Source organism: Trichosurus vulpecula, chromosome 1, assembly GCF_011100635.1.
Source record: "Trichosurus vulpecula isolate mTriVul1 chromosome 1, mTriVul1.pri, whole genome shotgun sequence".
Taxonomy (NCBI): Eukaryota; Metazoa; Chordata; class Mammalia; order Diprotodontia; family Phalangeridae; genus Trichosurus; species Trichosurus vulpecula.
In genome coordinates, this window is record NC_050573.1 from 437,519,901 (window position 1) to 437,537,390 (window position 17,490).

General features: G+C 40.3%; 1 protein-coding gene across 1 annotated transcript in view; it reads left to right on the forward strand.

Annotated features, from left to right (window-relative positions):
* The window catches only part of ARSB (arylsulfatase B), a 231,377-nt gene that overhangs the window by 133,262 nt on the left and 80,625 nt on the right, over window positions 1-17,490 (forward strand). Inside the window, exon 6 of the mRNA XM_036768105.1 lies at window positions 9,902-9,972. Within this exon, the coding sequence (XP_036624000.1) occupies window positions 9,902-9,972 (71 nt within the window). The remainder of the gene's footprint in view (window positions 1-9,901; window positions 9,973-17,490) is intronic.

Genomic DNA, 17,490 nt, shown 5'->3' on the forward strand with positions numbered 1-17,490 from the left:
ATAGCTGATCATCACACAATGTTGTTCATCCTGTGTACAATGTTTTCCTTTTCCTGCTCATTTCACTTTGAAACAAGTTGTATAAATATTTCCAAGTTTTTCTGAAATCTGCCTATCATTTCTTATTGCACAATAGATTCCATTACAATCATATACCACAGCTTGTTCAGACATTCCCCAATTGTTGGGCATCCCCTCTATTTCTTATATTTTGCCACCACAAAAAGGGCTACTGTAAATATTTTTGCACAGGTAGGTCCTTTCCCTTTTCTTATGATCTCATTGGGATATAGACCTAGTAGTGGTATTACTAGATCAAAAGGTATATATAGTTTGGTTGCCCAAATTGCTTTCCAGAATGGTTGGATCAGTTCACAACTCTACCAACAGAGCATTAATGTCCCAATTTTCCCACATCCTTTCCAACATTTATTATTTTCCTGTTTTGTCATATTAGCCAATCTGATAGGTGTGAGGTGGTACCTCAGAGTTATTTTAATTTGCATTTCTCTAATCAAAAGTGATTTAAGCCCATCTTTATATGCCTATAGATAGCTTTGATTTCTTCATCTGAAAACTGCCTGTTCAATGCTTTGATCATTTATCAGATGGGAATGGCTTGTAGTCTTATAAATTTGACTCAGTTCTCTATATATTTGAGAAGTAAAGCCTTTGCTAGAGATATTTGCTGTAAAGATTGTTTCCTAGCTTTCTGCTTTCCTTCTAATCTTGGTTGCATTAGTTTTGTTTGTACAAAAGCTTTTTAATTTAATATAAGCTTTTAAATTTAATATAACCAAGATTATCTATTTTGCATTTTGTAACACTCTCTATCTCTTGTTTAGTCAGGACACAGTAACTCACTGAACTTCTCCTTTAAGAATTTGGATGCTATACCACTTGGTGCATATATGTTTAGTGTTGATATTACTTCATTGTCTATGGTACCTTTTAGCAAGATGTAGTTTCCTTCCTTATCTCTTTCAATGAGGTCTACTTTTGCTTTTGCTTTGTCTGAGATCATGGTCACTACCCCTCTGTTTTTTTGTTTTTTTTTTTACTTCCAGCCCCTTACCTTTACTTTGTGTGGGTCTCTCTGCTTCAAGTGTGTTTCTTGTAAACAACATGTTGTAGGATTCTGGTTTTCGATCTGCTCTGCAATCCACCTCTGTTTTGGGAGAGTTCATTCCATTCACATTCACAGTTATAATTACTAACTGTATTTCTCTCCATCCTGTTTTTCCTCCTATTTGTCCTCTCTCTCCTTTCACCCTTTCTCTCTCCGACAGTGTTTTACTTCTGTGTACTTGGTCTCCTTTCTTTTCTGTTAGCTCTTCCACCATTACTTAATCTGCTCCCCTCCTGCTTTCCTGTTCAGTAAGATAGATTTCTATATTCAACTGATTGTGTATGTTATTCCTTCTCTGAGCCAATACTGATCAGAGTAAGGTTTAGGTGATGCCCTTCACTCCCCGTTCCATCTTCCCCTTCACTTAAAGAGGCCTATTCACTGAATGGGCGTTACCTGTCTGAACCTGAAAAGACCTTAGTCCAAAAGGGCCAGGGTCTCCCAATGCATCCTGGGCCATTTCCAGTTGTCCTGATCAACATCAGGCCACTGGACCCAGATGGCTCTGGAGGAGAAAGTGAGGCTGGTGATCTTGCACAGCCCTCCCTCACTTAAATCAAAGTCAACTGCAAGTCATGTCATCATTTTCTGACATCATGGTCCTCACAGCATTTAATAAGGATTTTTTGCCCCCGTATGTGGTTAGTTTTTGTAAAAGTGCTGTGCACAGTGGAAAAATATATATTTATTCCCACTCAGTAATCAGCAGAGATTTATCGTATCTTACTTTTCTAAAATTCTGTTCAGGTCTTTAACTTATTTCTCTTCATGGGTGGTTAGATTTGTCTAGATCTATTGCCCTCCTCCATTCTCCCTCACCCCCCACCTCCACTACTTTAGTTTTACTGTCAGATTTGAACTCATGTCTTCTTGACTCCAGGCCAAGCACTCTACCTACTATGTTGCCTAGCTATCTTCTAGAGTGATTTATACTTACAAAAAAATTTCATATATGTTATCATCTGACTATCACCATAGCTCTGTGAAGTAGATAGAGCAGGTCTTATAACCACTCTACAGATTAGGAAATTGAACCTCAGAGTGGTTAAGTGACTAGGACAAATAATAAGTGATAAGTCAGCTTTTCTGATTCCACATTCAATGCTTTCTCCATTAAATCACACTGCCCCTCTCTTACCCCCTGCCCCCACCCCTACCCTTTTCCTATTCTTCACTTCTGTTGAAATGAAATAGAACCATATGGTTCGTCTTAGGCTCTCCACACCTCCCAAAAAGACAATTAATTATTTGTTTCTTGATTCTAATCTGTGCTAATGTTTTTAATCTGTGCTGATGTGGTAATTAAAAACTAGCTTTCAAAAAATCCCTCTCCCCTTGTCTCACCTCCTCTCTACTTTCTTCCCAGGTGATCAGTGTGAAAACTACCTTTGCTACCTAAATTCAAAATTGTGATGGATTTCAGGCCAGGGAGGAAGGACAAGTAACTTCATAGTAGGTTCCTGTGGGGGGCACTATCCGGAGAGAGGCCTCCCTCATGGTGACTTTCAAACTGCATCTCTGTTATTCACAACTGGCTAGAGTCACCCCTCTTCTAGCTGTGGAAGGAAATTGGGGCCAATTTTTACAGTTCGTAAGGATGCAGAGCCCAGTAGTATGCAAGAATCTAAGGGCAAGAGTACATTCTAAAATTGACGAGTGGGTACAAACAGGGGACATGTGCATAAATCATTTTTTCATGCCTTTAAATCAGCATAGCTCTTCAGTATATCTGGCCCTGTCTCCATGTTTTTCTTTCAAATGTCATGCTGTTTATTGGTATTCAAGAAACATGTGACTCTGTGGACTACTGTTTAAAATCCCATCCTAGGATATTTCTAAAGTTCAAGTAAGCCTTCCTCACTTACCAAAGGAGGAAGGGAGCATGGCCAATTCTGTCCAGGGACTTGTTGAAGAATTTTAAGCAAACCTAGAAAGAAAAATACAGTTGTGCAAAACAACCTTGGGTAAAAATCCAAGTTTCTTAATGTAAATTTATTTTTCTTGCTCTCTTGATGACCTGGAATCACTAAGGATATTTTGTTTTGTGGGTTTTTTTTTCATCCCTTGCCACATATTTGGCTTTCCTGGATCTTATCTTTGACCACTTCCTTATCAAAATAGCCTTCAGTTTTGCACATTTGAAAAAGCAACCTCATGACATGCTTGACTTAGGACATCATTTTCTTCAGCCCCAGCACATATCACAGTTTGACTGCCTGTGAGAAATGTGTCTGGGCTCATCTGTAACCTTTGATATTTAGAAATGTCACCTCCTATCAGTCAGTTTGCTTATTCCCAATTATGTGTTTCCTCTGATTTACAGAGAAGTATAGTGAATGAATAATATGTATGCCTGATCTTTTCAAATTTATTGCTAAATATCTTTTGTTTAACAGATCTCTATTCAAATTAGCAATGGCATGTGTGTGTCTGTGTTTATATTCTAGTGAATGTACCACTAAAGAAAGAGCTAAAAATGTGCAGATGTCAGGTTGTCTCATGGAGTCATCAGCATCTATTTGGTCCATTCTAATTTTCAGGGAATTTGTTGCTTAGGGAAGGTTTTGTATATCTTGTGCCATGCTGTTAATTTCCATTTTTTCCTTCTATAGCTCTCATTTCTTTTTCATTTTTTTCCTCAAGAACTCTAATTTCATTGACAAAAACATTTTTAACTCTTCTTAAAAACACTTGCATCATCTCTTCCAAAGCGTCTGGTTGAATTTGTGCCCATGCTTTGAGGCTATGCTTATAGATGTTTTGGAGTCATTCTCTTAATTGGATGCAATACCTGCTGGGTTCTCTTGCAACAAGAGCTGTTTGTCATTCAGGTCTACCGGATTTTCTGTTGTCTATAAATGTGTGTACATTTCATGTGCTGATGGTGAGTGGAATTGTCTTGCCGATGTTTTTGTACATTTTCTTGTGTGTTTTGACTAGAGAGTGGGATTCTCTGCCTGCTGCAGTAATCAGGCCAGGGTTGGGTAAACAGACAGTTTTTAGGGCACCTTTTCTAGCCCCTTCCTCACACCAGGAGATGCGTATTGCAATCCTTAAAAGGCCGTGCGGACACCCAGGGAGCTGCTGAATCCCAATGTGACTTCCGGTGAGAAAATAATGCTATAGCCTGGGCCATCTGCGTACAAGATTTTGACTACAGCTCCCAGTGTATTGACACCTGCTGCTTTGTCACTTGCCTGTCTCCACAGGTCTTTGAGATAGGTAAAATGATAAAATGATATGGGTGATGTCTTTTGATTCATGCGTAAATTGGATTTAAGTTGAGGCAGAGTTGCACAAAGTCGTCTGCCTTACTCTCTCCTCCAGAGTCATTACAGTCCAGTGGCAGGACAGAGTCAAGGTGACTAGTGATGGCTCAAGATGCAGTGGATGACCTTTGGTGTCTTCAATGTCTACCCAAGCTCCACAGCGCCTGCTTCAGGTGCCTTCATGGGCCACTGGAAATCACAGAGGGGTCTCTCTTAGTCATTGCTGGCAAGATTCTTGCCAGAGTCCTCCTTAATATGTTGATCCTTCACCTGGAAGATGGTCATCTACCTGGAAGCCAATATGGCTTCAGAAGGGGCTGAGGAATGATCAATGTGGTGTTTGCTGCCCAGCAACTCCAGGAGAAATGCCAGGAGCAGAACAGAGGTTTTTATAAATTTGTAGTTCTGACCAAGGCCTTTGATACTGTCAGTATTGAGGGTTTGTGGAAACATGTCAAAATTTGGTTGCCTGGAATTCATCAACATTGCAGGTCAATTTCATGACGGTGTGCTTGCCCAGGTTCTGGATAATGGACAATGCTCTCATGCCTTCCCAGTCACCAATGGAGTGAAACAAGACTTGCTCCCATGCTTTTTAGCATGATGTTTTAATCCATGTTGTCAGATGCTTTCAATGAGGATGAACATGGCATCGATGTCGTCTACTGCACTGATGGTAAATTCTTCAACTTGAAAAGGCTACAGACCAAGACCAAAGTGGAGAGAGTGCTGGTGTATGACTTTCTGTTTGCAGATGATTGTGCACTCAATGCAGCTTCTGAAGCTGAGATGCAACCAAGTATGGATCAATTTTCTGCTGCTTGTGTGAATTTTGGCCTAACAATCAACATCAAGAAAACAGGTTCTCCATCAGCCACTACCACACCATCCATACATGGAACCATCATTTACAGCAAATGGAGAAGTTTTGATTGCTGTGGATAAGTTCGCTTACCTTGGTGGTGTACTTTCCAGGGATTTACACTTTGATAATGATGTTGACGCACGCTCAGTGTTTGGAAGGCTCTGAAGGAAAGTATGGGAGAGGAGAGGTATTAGACTGACTACCAAACTGAAGGTCTACAGAGCTATGGTGCTGACCTCATTGTTGTATGCCTGTGAAACCTGGACAGTCCATCAGCACCATGCCAGGAAACTGAATCACTTCCATTTGAAATATCTTAAGAAGATTCTGAGGATCACCTGGCAGGATAAGGTACCAAACACTGAGGTCCTTACTCCAACTAAACTGTCAAGCATTCAAACTCTGCTTCAGAGAGCGCAACTCTGATGGACTGACCACGTTGTTTGAACGCAAGACATACACTTGCCAAAAAGACTGCTTTATGGAGAACTCACACAGGGCAATCATTTCACATGGTAGTCAGGAGAAGTGATACAATGACACTCTCATTCTCTTAAAAACTTTGGAATTGATTGTGTGACATGGGAAACACTGGCACAGGACCTCTCACCATGGCATGCCCATATCAGAGAAGGTGCTGTACTCTATGAGCAAAGTAGAATTGAAACAGCTCAAAGGAAATGTAGGATGCACAAATTTAGAGAATCCACCCCAAATGTTCACACAGACTGTTTGTGCTTGACTTGTGGTAGAGCATTCTGATATTGGTCTAATCAGCCACAGTTGGACACACTGAAACTTGACTCTAGCGTAGTGATGTCATTTTGGTCCTTTTTGAGAATGAAGGACAACAGTAAACCAACCAATTATAAATAGAGTTAAAGTAGAAAGGGTCCCATGACACCTAGACAGGGTGTAAAGGGATCAGAGTTATAATTCACTACTGCAACTATGAGGTTGAATCTACATTGGCAAATGATCCGGTTACTTAACTTTCTAATGAATGAAAAAGCATTTGTCAAACTCTTAAGATGTACCAAGCATTGTGCTAAGCTCTGGGGATATAAATAGGAAAAAAAAGGAGCCAGTCTCTGCTCTCAAGGAACTTCCATTCTAATTGGGGAAGCTGGCACATGTGGGAGGACTCATTGGCAGGCTGGATGGAAAGGTTCTAAGGGTTCTGTTCAGGGCAGGTGGCAAGACCAAGGTGCCTTTAAGGTTCCAACAGCAGGTCAGAAGGCAATGTCTTGAGAACCAGGAGAATTGTAGTTAATGACTCCCTTTGCATACAAGTGTATGTTTGCGTGTGTGTGGGGGGTGGTGTGGAGAGAGAGAGCCAGACAGACATAGGGGGAGAGACAGACAGACAGACAGGCACAGAGGGAGAGGAGGTGGCACATGGCTGGAAAGGTTTGGCCAACCACCAATAGGGGTGGATAGGGGAATGGTCCTAATAGAGTGGGGGACTCTGAGTATCTTCCCAAAGTGGTAGAGATAGGTAATCACAGTCCAACCAAGAAGGGGAAAGGAGAAGGGAAATTGACTATGAGGTTGAAGGCTCTCTGCAGTGTCCACTCCTGCTGGGCCTCTAGCCCCTAGTGGGACCCGAATGACAGACACGGGGTTGTAGTGCATAGAGGGAATTGTGCATTTTAGTACCTGCTCCTGCTGAGCTCACTAGTGCTCACTAGATGGGATCTCTTTTAATGGTATCCACAGTTATTGAAAGAGCATGAATCTGAGAATCAGAGGACTTGGATTATGTTCCCAATGGAGTCACTCATTAGCTATGCAACATTGAGCGAGTCATTTAAGTTCTATTGGCTTCAGTTTTCTCAATGGTAAGGAAAGGGGTTGCATTAGGGATGATAGGTTTAGCACTAGAAGGGGCTTTAGAGACCATCATTTTGCAGATGAGAAGAATGAGTCCCAGGGAGGTCAATCAACTTATTCAGAGTCTCGTAAGAAGTGGCAAAGCTGGTATTTGAACTTAGGTCCTCATAGAACAAAACTTTTGTTCTTTACCTTGTACCATTCTGCCTCTAAATACCAATATATTCAAACAATCAATTAACCAACAAGTATTTGTTAAGTGCCTATTATGTGTCAGGCACCGTGCTAGGCACTGTTTTGGTTCCAGTAATAACAGTCTATGATTTCATTTGCATACATCTATTTTTCTATAAAATTATCTAGATATTTACATTTGGATAAAATTACAGTTATTTCAAGTGAATATGCACTAGAGTAGAGACTCATAGCCTGGGGTCTGTGAACTTAAAATTTTTTTTTGATAACTATATTTCAAGATAATTAATTTCCATACAGTACTGGGGCTGGAGTCAAGAAGACCTGAGTTTACATGTAACCTCAGGCACTTACAATCCATGTGACCTTGGGCAAGTCACTTAACCTCTATTTGTCTCAGTTACCGCATCTATAAAATGAGGATAATAACACCTGCCTTCCAAATGAGCTAAGAATTGTAAAGCACTAGGTACATAGTAAGTGATATATAAGTGTTAGCTATTAATATCTTATGCATTTAAAAACATTCTGAGAAGGGATCCCTAGGCCTCACCAGACTGCCAGAGGGGTCCAGGACACAAAAAAGGTTAAAAACTCCCACACTAGAACCAAAAATATCCATGTTCCTTTAGACCAAATTCCATTGGGCACATGTGGGTACCAATGTGCTAATCTATCAGTACTCCGAATGGGCAACCTCAGCAGGTAATGGGTTCCCCTTCACTTTCTTTAAGGTCTTTAGTAGAAGCTGGTTGACCACTTGTTGGATATTTTACCAAGGGGACTCCTATTCAGGTAACAGTTAGACTAGGTCACTTCTGAGGTCCCATCAAACTCTGAGATTCAGTCATTCTAAGTATTCATGTTTTAACATCCAGTGTCAATGTATTTGAAAGGTCATTTGTGGCTTTAATATAAATGGTACTATATCCTATCACTACATTTCCTACTGGGTATTCTGTAGATGGGAGGTGACTCAGTCACTTATTTTCCTGATGATGTATAGGTTCAGCTCCTTGTCCTTATGCCAATAAACAATGAGCTGGGCCCAGAACTAAATGGAGAAAGGAACCAAGCTGGATTGCATTGGGGACATTGTGCTAAAAATTCCAGTGATCCTAAGCAGCTCCCTTCCACCAAATGCCATCCCTTTCACATCTGTATGCCTCCTGAGAGGCAGTGGGACAGCAAGCTGCCCTCGTGGGCTCCAGTCCTGCATTTGACACATACTGGTGGTGTAACTCAGAGTAAGTCATCGGACCTTTCGGTGCCCCAAGTGACCCTCTAAGACCACAGCATGCAGAACAGTTGCTAGGCTCTATTAGTAGAGGGAGTTTACTCATCAGGGTTCCCCATACCAACATAATCACAAATCTAACCCAGAATCTCCTGGTCATGCTATTTGAGTGCAGATCATGGAACTCTATGATCTCAGAAGAATCAAAATTACAGATGCCCCAAACGGCTTTGGAAGGACATATAATAGCTGTAAATAGGCTATAGAATATTAATAAGGAAAGAAGACTTCTATGTGAGAGGTAGCAGAAATGCCATCATCAAGGATGTGTATGACCAGAAAAGGAGATTAAATGGTCATATAGTGTTAACTGTTAGCATTCATCTAGCACGTTGCACATTCCATCTTAATTGTTCTTCACAACAACTGTGTGAAGTACATGCCTTAGTTATCCTTATTTTACATTGGAGGAAACTGAGGCACAGAGAGGTTAAGGAACTTGTCCAGAGCCATACAACTAGCAATTGTCAGAGGAAAGAGGTCTGAATTCAGTTCTTCCTGGCTTCAAATCCATTTATCTATCCACTGTAACACTTAGCTGCCTTAATGAGTTTGAGAAGTAAAGGATAGGCTACATGAGTTTATCTGTGAGCTATTAAAGATGCAGAAGTCCTCAGTCATTCAATCAGTAAATATTTATTAAGTACCTACTATATGCCAGGCACAGTGCTAAAGGTAGGGAATACTAATACAAAATAAATAAATAATGAAGACAGTTCTTGCCCTCAGGGAGTTTACAATCTAATGGGGGAAGATAATACACAAAAGGAGGCTGGGAGGCAGGAGGGTGAGGATGAGAGGGAGGAAGGTATTTATCCTAGGGTATGATGGAGAAGTGCAGAGGAGTGCTGCTGGGTAGGGAATGAAGAGATGGCTGACCTGAGTGCCCTCTTAAATGGAATGCATCATGTATAAATCCTCCATGGAGATTTTGTGGAAGAGTATGGTCAGTAGAAGTTGAGAAAGGATGAATGGGTTGTGATCTCAATTGATGTTGGTAGTACCCACGTTAATAAAATAGCAGGTATCCCTGAAGTATATTCAGATTTACATAGAGCACTATTATTGACTGGAGAAAGCTGTAAAATGGCATTGTTTTTCCTCATCACGTATTCTATACTGTATGAACATTTACAAAGAGTTGGTGGCTGTGTAAAATTGGGCTTCCTACAGAAATCAGAAGCTTTCATACTTGGGGTTCAAATTCAAGTCATGAACTGGCAGGATTCTTATTTCCTGTGACGGCCACAAAAGGAAATATTCACTCCCCTTCTGTAAAGGAAATTAATGCTTCCCAATAAATTCTTTTCTAGTGAAGGAAGCCCTTCCCCCCGGATGGAGCTGCTGCATAACATTGACCCAGACTTTGTAGACATATCGCCATGTGAGTACACACTAATTAATTAATGAATCATTAGAAGGCTGGTTTGGCTGTTTCCCATGTTGCAAGGCTGAATTCCACCTCCCTTTTCACCTAAATAGGAATCCATGCAAACTCTTCCCTCTTGTAATTTTCCCCAGTGATCTCATTTTGGGGGGTCACTAAAGATTATTGCCAAGGACTAATACAGTTGGCACACTCTACTTCCCAGTCCTCCAAAGCACCCAGATGGAAAGAGTCATGTCCAGGAATCCATGGAACTGCTGTGAGATAACCACATGCCTCAGGTGCCAAGGCGGTGAGACTTAGCACAGTCTCCATTCCAGATGTGCGGTTACTACATAGCACCTGCACAACATCTTGAGTGGGCTTCCTTCATATTGCACATGGATTCCTATGACATTCAGCCCAATTCTCTGTACTACCCATATCAAACAGTTAGAATAATGCCAGCACACGTGCACACACACACACACACACACACACACCCTCTAGAGCTGCAAGAGACCTTAAAGGTCATCTAGTCCATCCTCTTTCATTTTACAGATAGTTTAACTGAGGCCTAGAGGAAATTAAGTGGCTTGCCCACATTCACCAAGATAGTAAGAGAGTGCTGGAATTTGAACCCAGGTCCTTAGACTCTAGATTCAGCACGCTTTCCATTGTACCACATGGCCTCCTTCGGAGCTGGAAGACCATTTAAGATAGTCAGTCAGTAAATCAATAAACATTTATTCAGCATTTACTATGGGCCTGGTATTGTACTAAGCTCTGGGAATATAAAGAGAGGCAAAAAAAAAAAGTTCCTGCCTTCAAGGAGCTCACATTCTAATAGGAGAGACAATGTGCAAATGACTATGAACAAAATACATACAGTGTAAATGGAAGGTTGTTTTTTGTTGTTGGGCAACTAGGTAGCACAGTGTTAGGCCTGGAGTCAGGAAGACCTGAGTTCAAATATGACCTCAGACACTTATAAGCTGTGTGACCCTGGGCAAGTCACTGAACCCTCTTTACCTCAGTTTCCTCATCTGGAAAATGAGCTGCAGAAGGAAATGGCAAATCATTCCAGTATCTCTGCCAAGAAAACCCCAGATGGGGTCACAAAGAGTCAGACATGTCTGAAACGACTGAACAGCAACAAAAGATCCCTTCCTGGTCTAAATGGAAGATAATCTCATGGGAAAGGCACTAGTAGTGGGCAGGAGTGGGGTGGGAGGGAAGTGAAGGAGAGATTGGGAAGGGCCTTCTGCAGAAGGGGTTTGAGCTGAGTGTTAAAGGAAGCCAGGGAACCTCAGAGGCAGAGATGAGGAAAGAGAGCATTCCAGACATGGAGTAGAGTCAGAGGATTGCGTATTGTGTGCAAGGAACAAGTATGCCAGCATAGCTTGTAGAATGCATGGAGGAGAGTAAAGTATAAGAAAACTGCTTAGGTCAGAGGGATTCAGGTTGTGAAGGACTTTACATGCCAAGCAGAGGATTTTATATTTAATCCTGGAAGTAATAGGGAGTAACTGGAGTTTACTGAATGGTAGGGAGAGAAGAGTGACACAATCGGACTTGTGCTTTAGAAAAATCACTTGGACAACAGAGCGAAGGATAGATTGGACTGGGGAGAGACTCGAGACAAGGAAACCTACCAAAAGCCTATTGCAGTAGTATAGGTAAAGGTGATAAAGACAGAAACTATATGAGCTGAGAAAAGGAGAGATGTTTTTTAGTTTTTTACACTTTTCTTTTTTTAAAGTTTTTTTTTGAGGGGGTTAAGTGACTTGCCCAAGGTCACACAGCTAGTAAGTGTGTCAAATATCTGAGGCCGAATTTGAACTCAGGTCCTCCTGACTCCAGGGCCGGTGCTCTACTCACCATGCTACCTAACTGCCCCTGAGAGATGTTTTGAAAGTAATTTTTTTTTAAGTTGGCAAAAGATCGGTTATATGGGATGAAAGTGAGGAGTCCAGGAAGACATCAAGGTTGTGAATTGAAGCGATTGGAAGGATGGTGGTGCCCTCCAAAGTAACAGGAAAGTTGCAAAGAATGAAAGGGTTTATGGGAAAAGGTGAGTTCTCTTTGGGGCGTGTTGAATTTAAGGTGCCTATGGAACATGTCAATTGGAGGTGTCTAAGAGGCTGAAGGAGAGGTGGGACTAAAGCTGAGGAGAAAGATTAGGGCTATTTATATAAATCTGGGAATCATCTGCAGAGAGATGATTGTTGACCCCATGGGAGATGATGAGATCACCAAGCAAGATATTCAGTGGTAGTTCTATTTTAGTAATATACAATACTCTAGTGATCTATAGGGGTTAATGTCCTTTATTAAGTGCTTGTCATGGGATCCTTTAGGCCCTGGGGAGCCCAATGTTCCATTTATAACACCCTCAAATGAAATTTCCTTTTGAAAATATTGCCAATATACACTTATGCATTATATGGAATATGTATTCTTGAATATTGCCTTAGAATCTAGTGGTAGCTTTTGATTTAAAAAATCATATACATGTTTTTCAATCATGTCTGACTCTTTGTGACCCTGTGCCAATTGTGTCTATGAGATTTTCTTGGCAAAGATGCTAGAATGGTTTGCTATTTTCTTCTCAGCTGGATTAAGGCAAAAGTTAAGTGACTTGCCCAGGGTCACCCAGTTAGTAAATGTTTGAGCTTAGATCTTCCCGACTCTTAGCCCAGTGCTCTATCCACTGAGCCACATGCGTGCACATGTGTGTGTATGTGTGCGTGTGTTTCTGTGTGTGTACACACATACACATATATGTATGTATAGACACACAAATTTTTTTCCTATAGAAACACAATCACAAAAATTGTATGTGTGTGTATACCCACACACGTATACAAGTGGGGTTTTTTTTTTATCAAAAGCTACCGCCAAATTTTATATAATGTATATATCCTTTTACCTATGCATGGTTTCCGTCTTATACCACAAACAAACCTCAGAGTTTGAGCTTCTCAATTCTGATTAGTTCTAAGGATTAGGGTACCATCCTCATTTTTATATGTGTGTTAAGAAGGATGGGCACCATGTGACAAGATTTTTTTGCCCACATAAACCTCCAAGTCATTTAACTTCTGTTTGCCTCAGTTTCTTCATCTGTAAAATGAAGATAATAATAGCACCTACCTTCCAGGGTTTTTGTGAGGATCAAGTGAAATAATAATTGTAAAGCATGTAGCCTAGTGCCTAGCACATAGAAAGCGCTATATAAGGGTTAGCTCTTACCAATGATAATGATATAAACTCAGAGATCCTTGAAATGTTGAAATGTTTGTCATATCTAGTCAAACATGCCTTGACTTTTGTGTCACTAATCTTAATCATCTTGCCATGGACTGAGAACTTTTCTAAATTGGAATAACCTTATGGATGTTTCCATTCAAATGAGTGAATTACCTTCATTGTTTTTATTCTAATGTCTTGAGAGTAGTATTTCAAATTTACTTGATAAATAATGGGAAACCACCATTTAGCCATATAAACTGAAATGCCCAGCATAACAAATTTAGGCTTATCTGTGTCATCTACTCATTGCTGTAGTCTGCCTTTTGTGCATGTTGCTTCTAATTATTGATGCCTTCACCAGAGGTTGTAAAATTTGAAAATTAATTGGCAGTTCTAGAATCTGAGGGACATGAAATATGGAAAGACTTTGGGACACATTCTCTTGGAGATGCATTAAGAGAAGCATACTTTCCAGAAATAAAGAACTGATGGTATCTCTATAAAACATCTGGAGTAGTTTGCAGTTCCATCTTGAAGTACCATTAGAGTAATCAGAGACAAAGTCCCCCTAATTCTGGTTCTGATTACGAGGAAGAAAGAAGAGATGAAATTCTGATGACTCCATTTGACTAAGTTGTGAACAGCTTTGATAAAAGGTTGGGTTGAGTAGAAAGGGATTAAAATAACATTAGCTACATTAAAGTTGGCGATTATCCATAGATATTGGCTGCCCTGGTTCTCACTCTACATTGTATTCATATGCTTTTTCTTCCATGGCCCCTCTAACAGTTGTCATTTTCCATTTTTTGTCAACTTTGCCAATCTAATAGGTGTGAGGTGGAACTACATAGTTGCTTTAATTTACATTTCTTTAATAATTAGTTATTCAAATTATATTTTCATATGGATTTCTGCCCCTGAGAGCTCCTGTTTGTATCCGTCAACCATTTATTTATTGGAGAATGGCACTTATTCTTATGAATTTGAACCAGTTCCCTATACATTGTGGAAATGAGACCTTTATCAAGCAAACTTGCCATCAAGATTTTTTCCCAGTTAACCATTTCCCTTCTTTCTCAGTTGAATTGGTTTTGTTCATAAAAAGCATTTTTAATTTTACATAATTAAAATTGTCCATTTTTGTTCCCTTGTAATAAGGGCCAACCCCCTCTCTTTTCATACAATGACTATTCACTTTCTTTATACCTTAGAAAGAAAGAGGCAGCAGGGTACAGTGGAAGGAGGGCTGGATTTGCAGTCAAAGGGACTTAGATTGAATTTCAACCCTGTCTTATGCTACCCTTGTGATCATGGGCAAGATGCAACCTCTTTGGGCTTCAGTCCCTCCTCCGTCAAATGAAGGGGTTGGATCATATGACCTCTGTGCTCCCTGCCACCTCTAAAGCTGTGATCTTAGATATATTTGTACTTTGCTTTATGCTTGGAAGATAATTTTGACTAGACCTCAGCTCTGTTCTCTGGTGAACCTGAAAGATCTTTAGAATTCCTGGTTCACACAGTACCTTCCTACCTCTTCCCTTTTAAGAATAGAATCAGAGCCTTTTGTTCCATGTGACTGTAAGAGTTCTCCTTATAACAAGCTAACTTATCAGTGTCTTTCTCAAAAAGTGGGCTCTAGACTGGACCCCACCTCATTAAATTTCATTTTTATTTTAAGGGGGAAATGATCTATGTGAAACCAAGGGATATATTCTGCATGATAACTTACTTCCCATTATGTGTCATATCCTTCCAGACGACCTTCCTGATCCCCCCTGAAATTTCATTGTAAGTCTTGTTCAACTCTTCGTGACCTCATTTGGGCTTTTCTTTGCAGAGATACTGGAGTGGTTTAGCATTTCCTTCTCCAGCTCATTTTACAGATGAGGAAACTGAAGCAAACACGGTTAAGTGGCTTGCCTAGGGTCACACAGCTAGTAAGTGTCTGAGGTCAGATTTGAACTCTGAAAGATAAGCTTTCCTGATTCCAGGCCTGGAATTCTACCTGTTGCACCAACTAGCTACTCCCTCTCCCTGAAATTACATTATTTTTATATATTTCATATTTACTTATCTGTGTACATATGAGTTGTACCCTTCCCCTCCCCTTTATCTCCAAGGAGAATGTAAACTCCTTGAGAGCTGGATTGTTTCATTTTAATCTCTGTATCCTTCATGTTGTCTTTGTGTACTTTGTATCACTTAGCGCAAGGACTAACATATTAGGAGCTTAATAAATGCTGGTTAAATTAACGGGAGCAGAATGGCTTCCCAAGCAAGTCTAAACAATAGAAAGGTGCCATGGTCCAGATGTACACATCCTTTTCTAAAATGGGAAGCTAGGATTGGATTTCTAGGTCACCTTGGTCTTGACAGATAAGGCCTGGCCTCAGATATGGGCCTCTCCACAATCTTAGTCAACAGTACTGATATTTTGAAAAATTTATTCAAAAACATCATTTTGTTTGAGAGCAGTGGCTGCTCCCAACTGTATGGAACTTACTCTTGAAATCACATGCACATGTGTGAATCTCTCCCGTATTGTATAGAGCTTACACTTGTGATTAAATGTGCAAATAAAGGTCTCCTCAAAAATTGTATGGAGCTTACCCCTGTAATCATGAAATCCTCCAGTAGTGTTGCCATCTTAAATATTGTATGCTCCAAGATTCCTCACCCTCAAAGGATAATACTGTTCCATGAGCATAAAAAGGTTGAGAACCACTGATTTTAGAGAAAACACTCACATATACCTTGTAGGCTTTATACTCTCCTCTAAATCATAGATCCACCCTATGTCTGAAGCCAAAACTAACCATAGAGAGCCAGGCCCAACATTCCATGAATCATTAGAATTCCCATCTACTTATACAAGCAACTGTTTAATTAATACATACTTTTACACACGCATAACACTCAGAGCCCATTAGTAGTAGCCTGATTATAGAATGAAGGACATTAGCAGATGTTAACATTTTCCTTATGTGGGCCAACGATGGGGGCTTCAAAGCCTTTATTGGATATACAGCATTGTTGCTACTTCTTTTAAAAGCCTTTTCTTTTTAAGGGTTGTAATGAGGAGTTATTTTTACCCTTTGATTATAGGGAGGAAGCATGAGGTCCCCTCCCTTTCCTTTGTCTACATGCGCATTATTTTCTGTGGTGAAGTGGCTTCATCTATAGTTCAAATCAGAATCCATCATGTTGGGGAATACTGAGAAACTGTTCCCTTAAATTTTTTCCTTCCCAGCTTTATTTAGACCCATCTGCATGAAAGGTATTGATATTTCTGTGATTAAAAACTAGTCTGAGTTAGAATATTAATGCAATGATAAGATAAGGTAATTTTATCCCTCACCTGCTACTAGGAATCTCTAAATCTTCTTTGGTCTCCAAAGTGGATGCCATGGCCATCTGCGTGATCAACCAATAAGAAGATAGGAAGATGGAACCAAGGGTAGGACTTGTCTCCAATACAACTATACCTAGTCTTATTCCTCAGCGCTCTCACTGTGCCCCAGCCATCTGCCATTGTTTTCTTTCAGCTAGGTGGCAGAGTGGATAAAGCACCCAGCCTGGTTTCAGGAAGTTCATATGTAACTTTAGACATTTAGTAGCTGTGTTACCCTGGTCAAGTCACTTAATCCACGTTTGCCTCACTTTCCTTATCTGTAAAACAGAAATAGTAATAGCACCTAACTCCTAGAGTTGTTTTGAAGATCAAAATAATAATAATACAGAATAATAATTGTAAAATACTTAGCATAATACCTGGTACATAATGAGTGCTACATAAATGTTGTTGTTATTCGCCTGGTATCAGCCACTTACGGCAGTTATGACCTAATTGGGACCTAGGCACACCCAACAGCAGTTATGAATATATCATTGGGAAAAATCCCCCTCCAATGGAGAGGTGGGAATGAAGCTCAGTCAAAAATTTTGGGAATAATTTCTCTAGCCTGTATCTTACAGACCTATTGTCAATATGCAGTGGTGGAGAGAGTCTCCGTATTTGCAGTTGCCCATGCTAATAAAATCGTAAGTCTAGAATCTCCATCCCAACCCCCCAAAATGTACCTTTCCCTCAGTTGATTCAGGTAATAATAGCAACATCTGACAGTATATAGAGCTTTTAGGTTTGGAAAGAACTTGACATACATTCTCTCATTTGAACCTCATAACTATGTGAGAGTAGGTGCTATCATCAACATCTCCAGAGGTTAAGTGACAGTATGACCAGGGTCATATAGCTTGCAAATATCTATCTGGGAGGCTAAG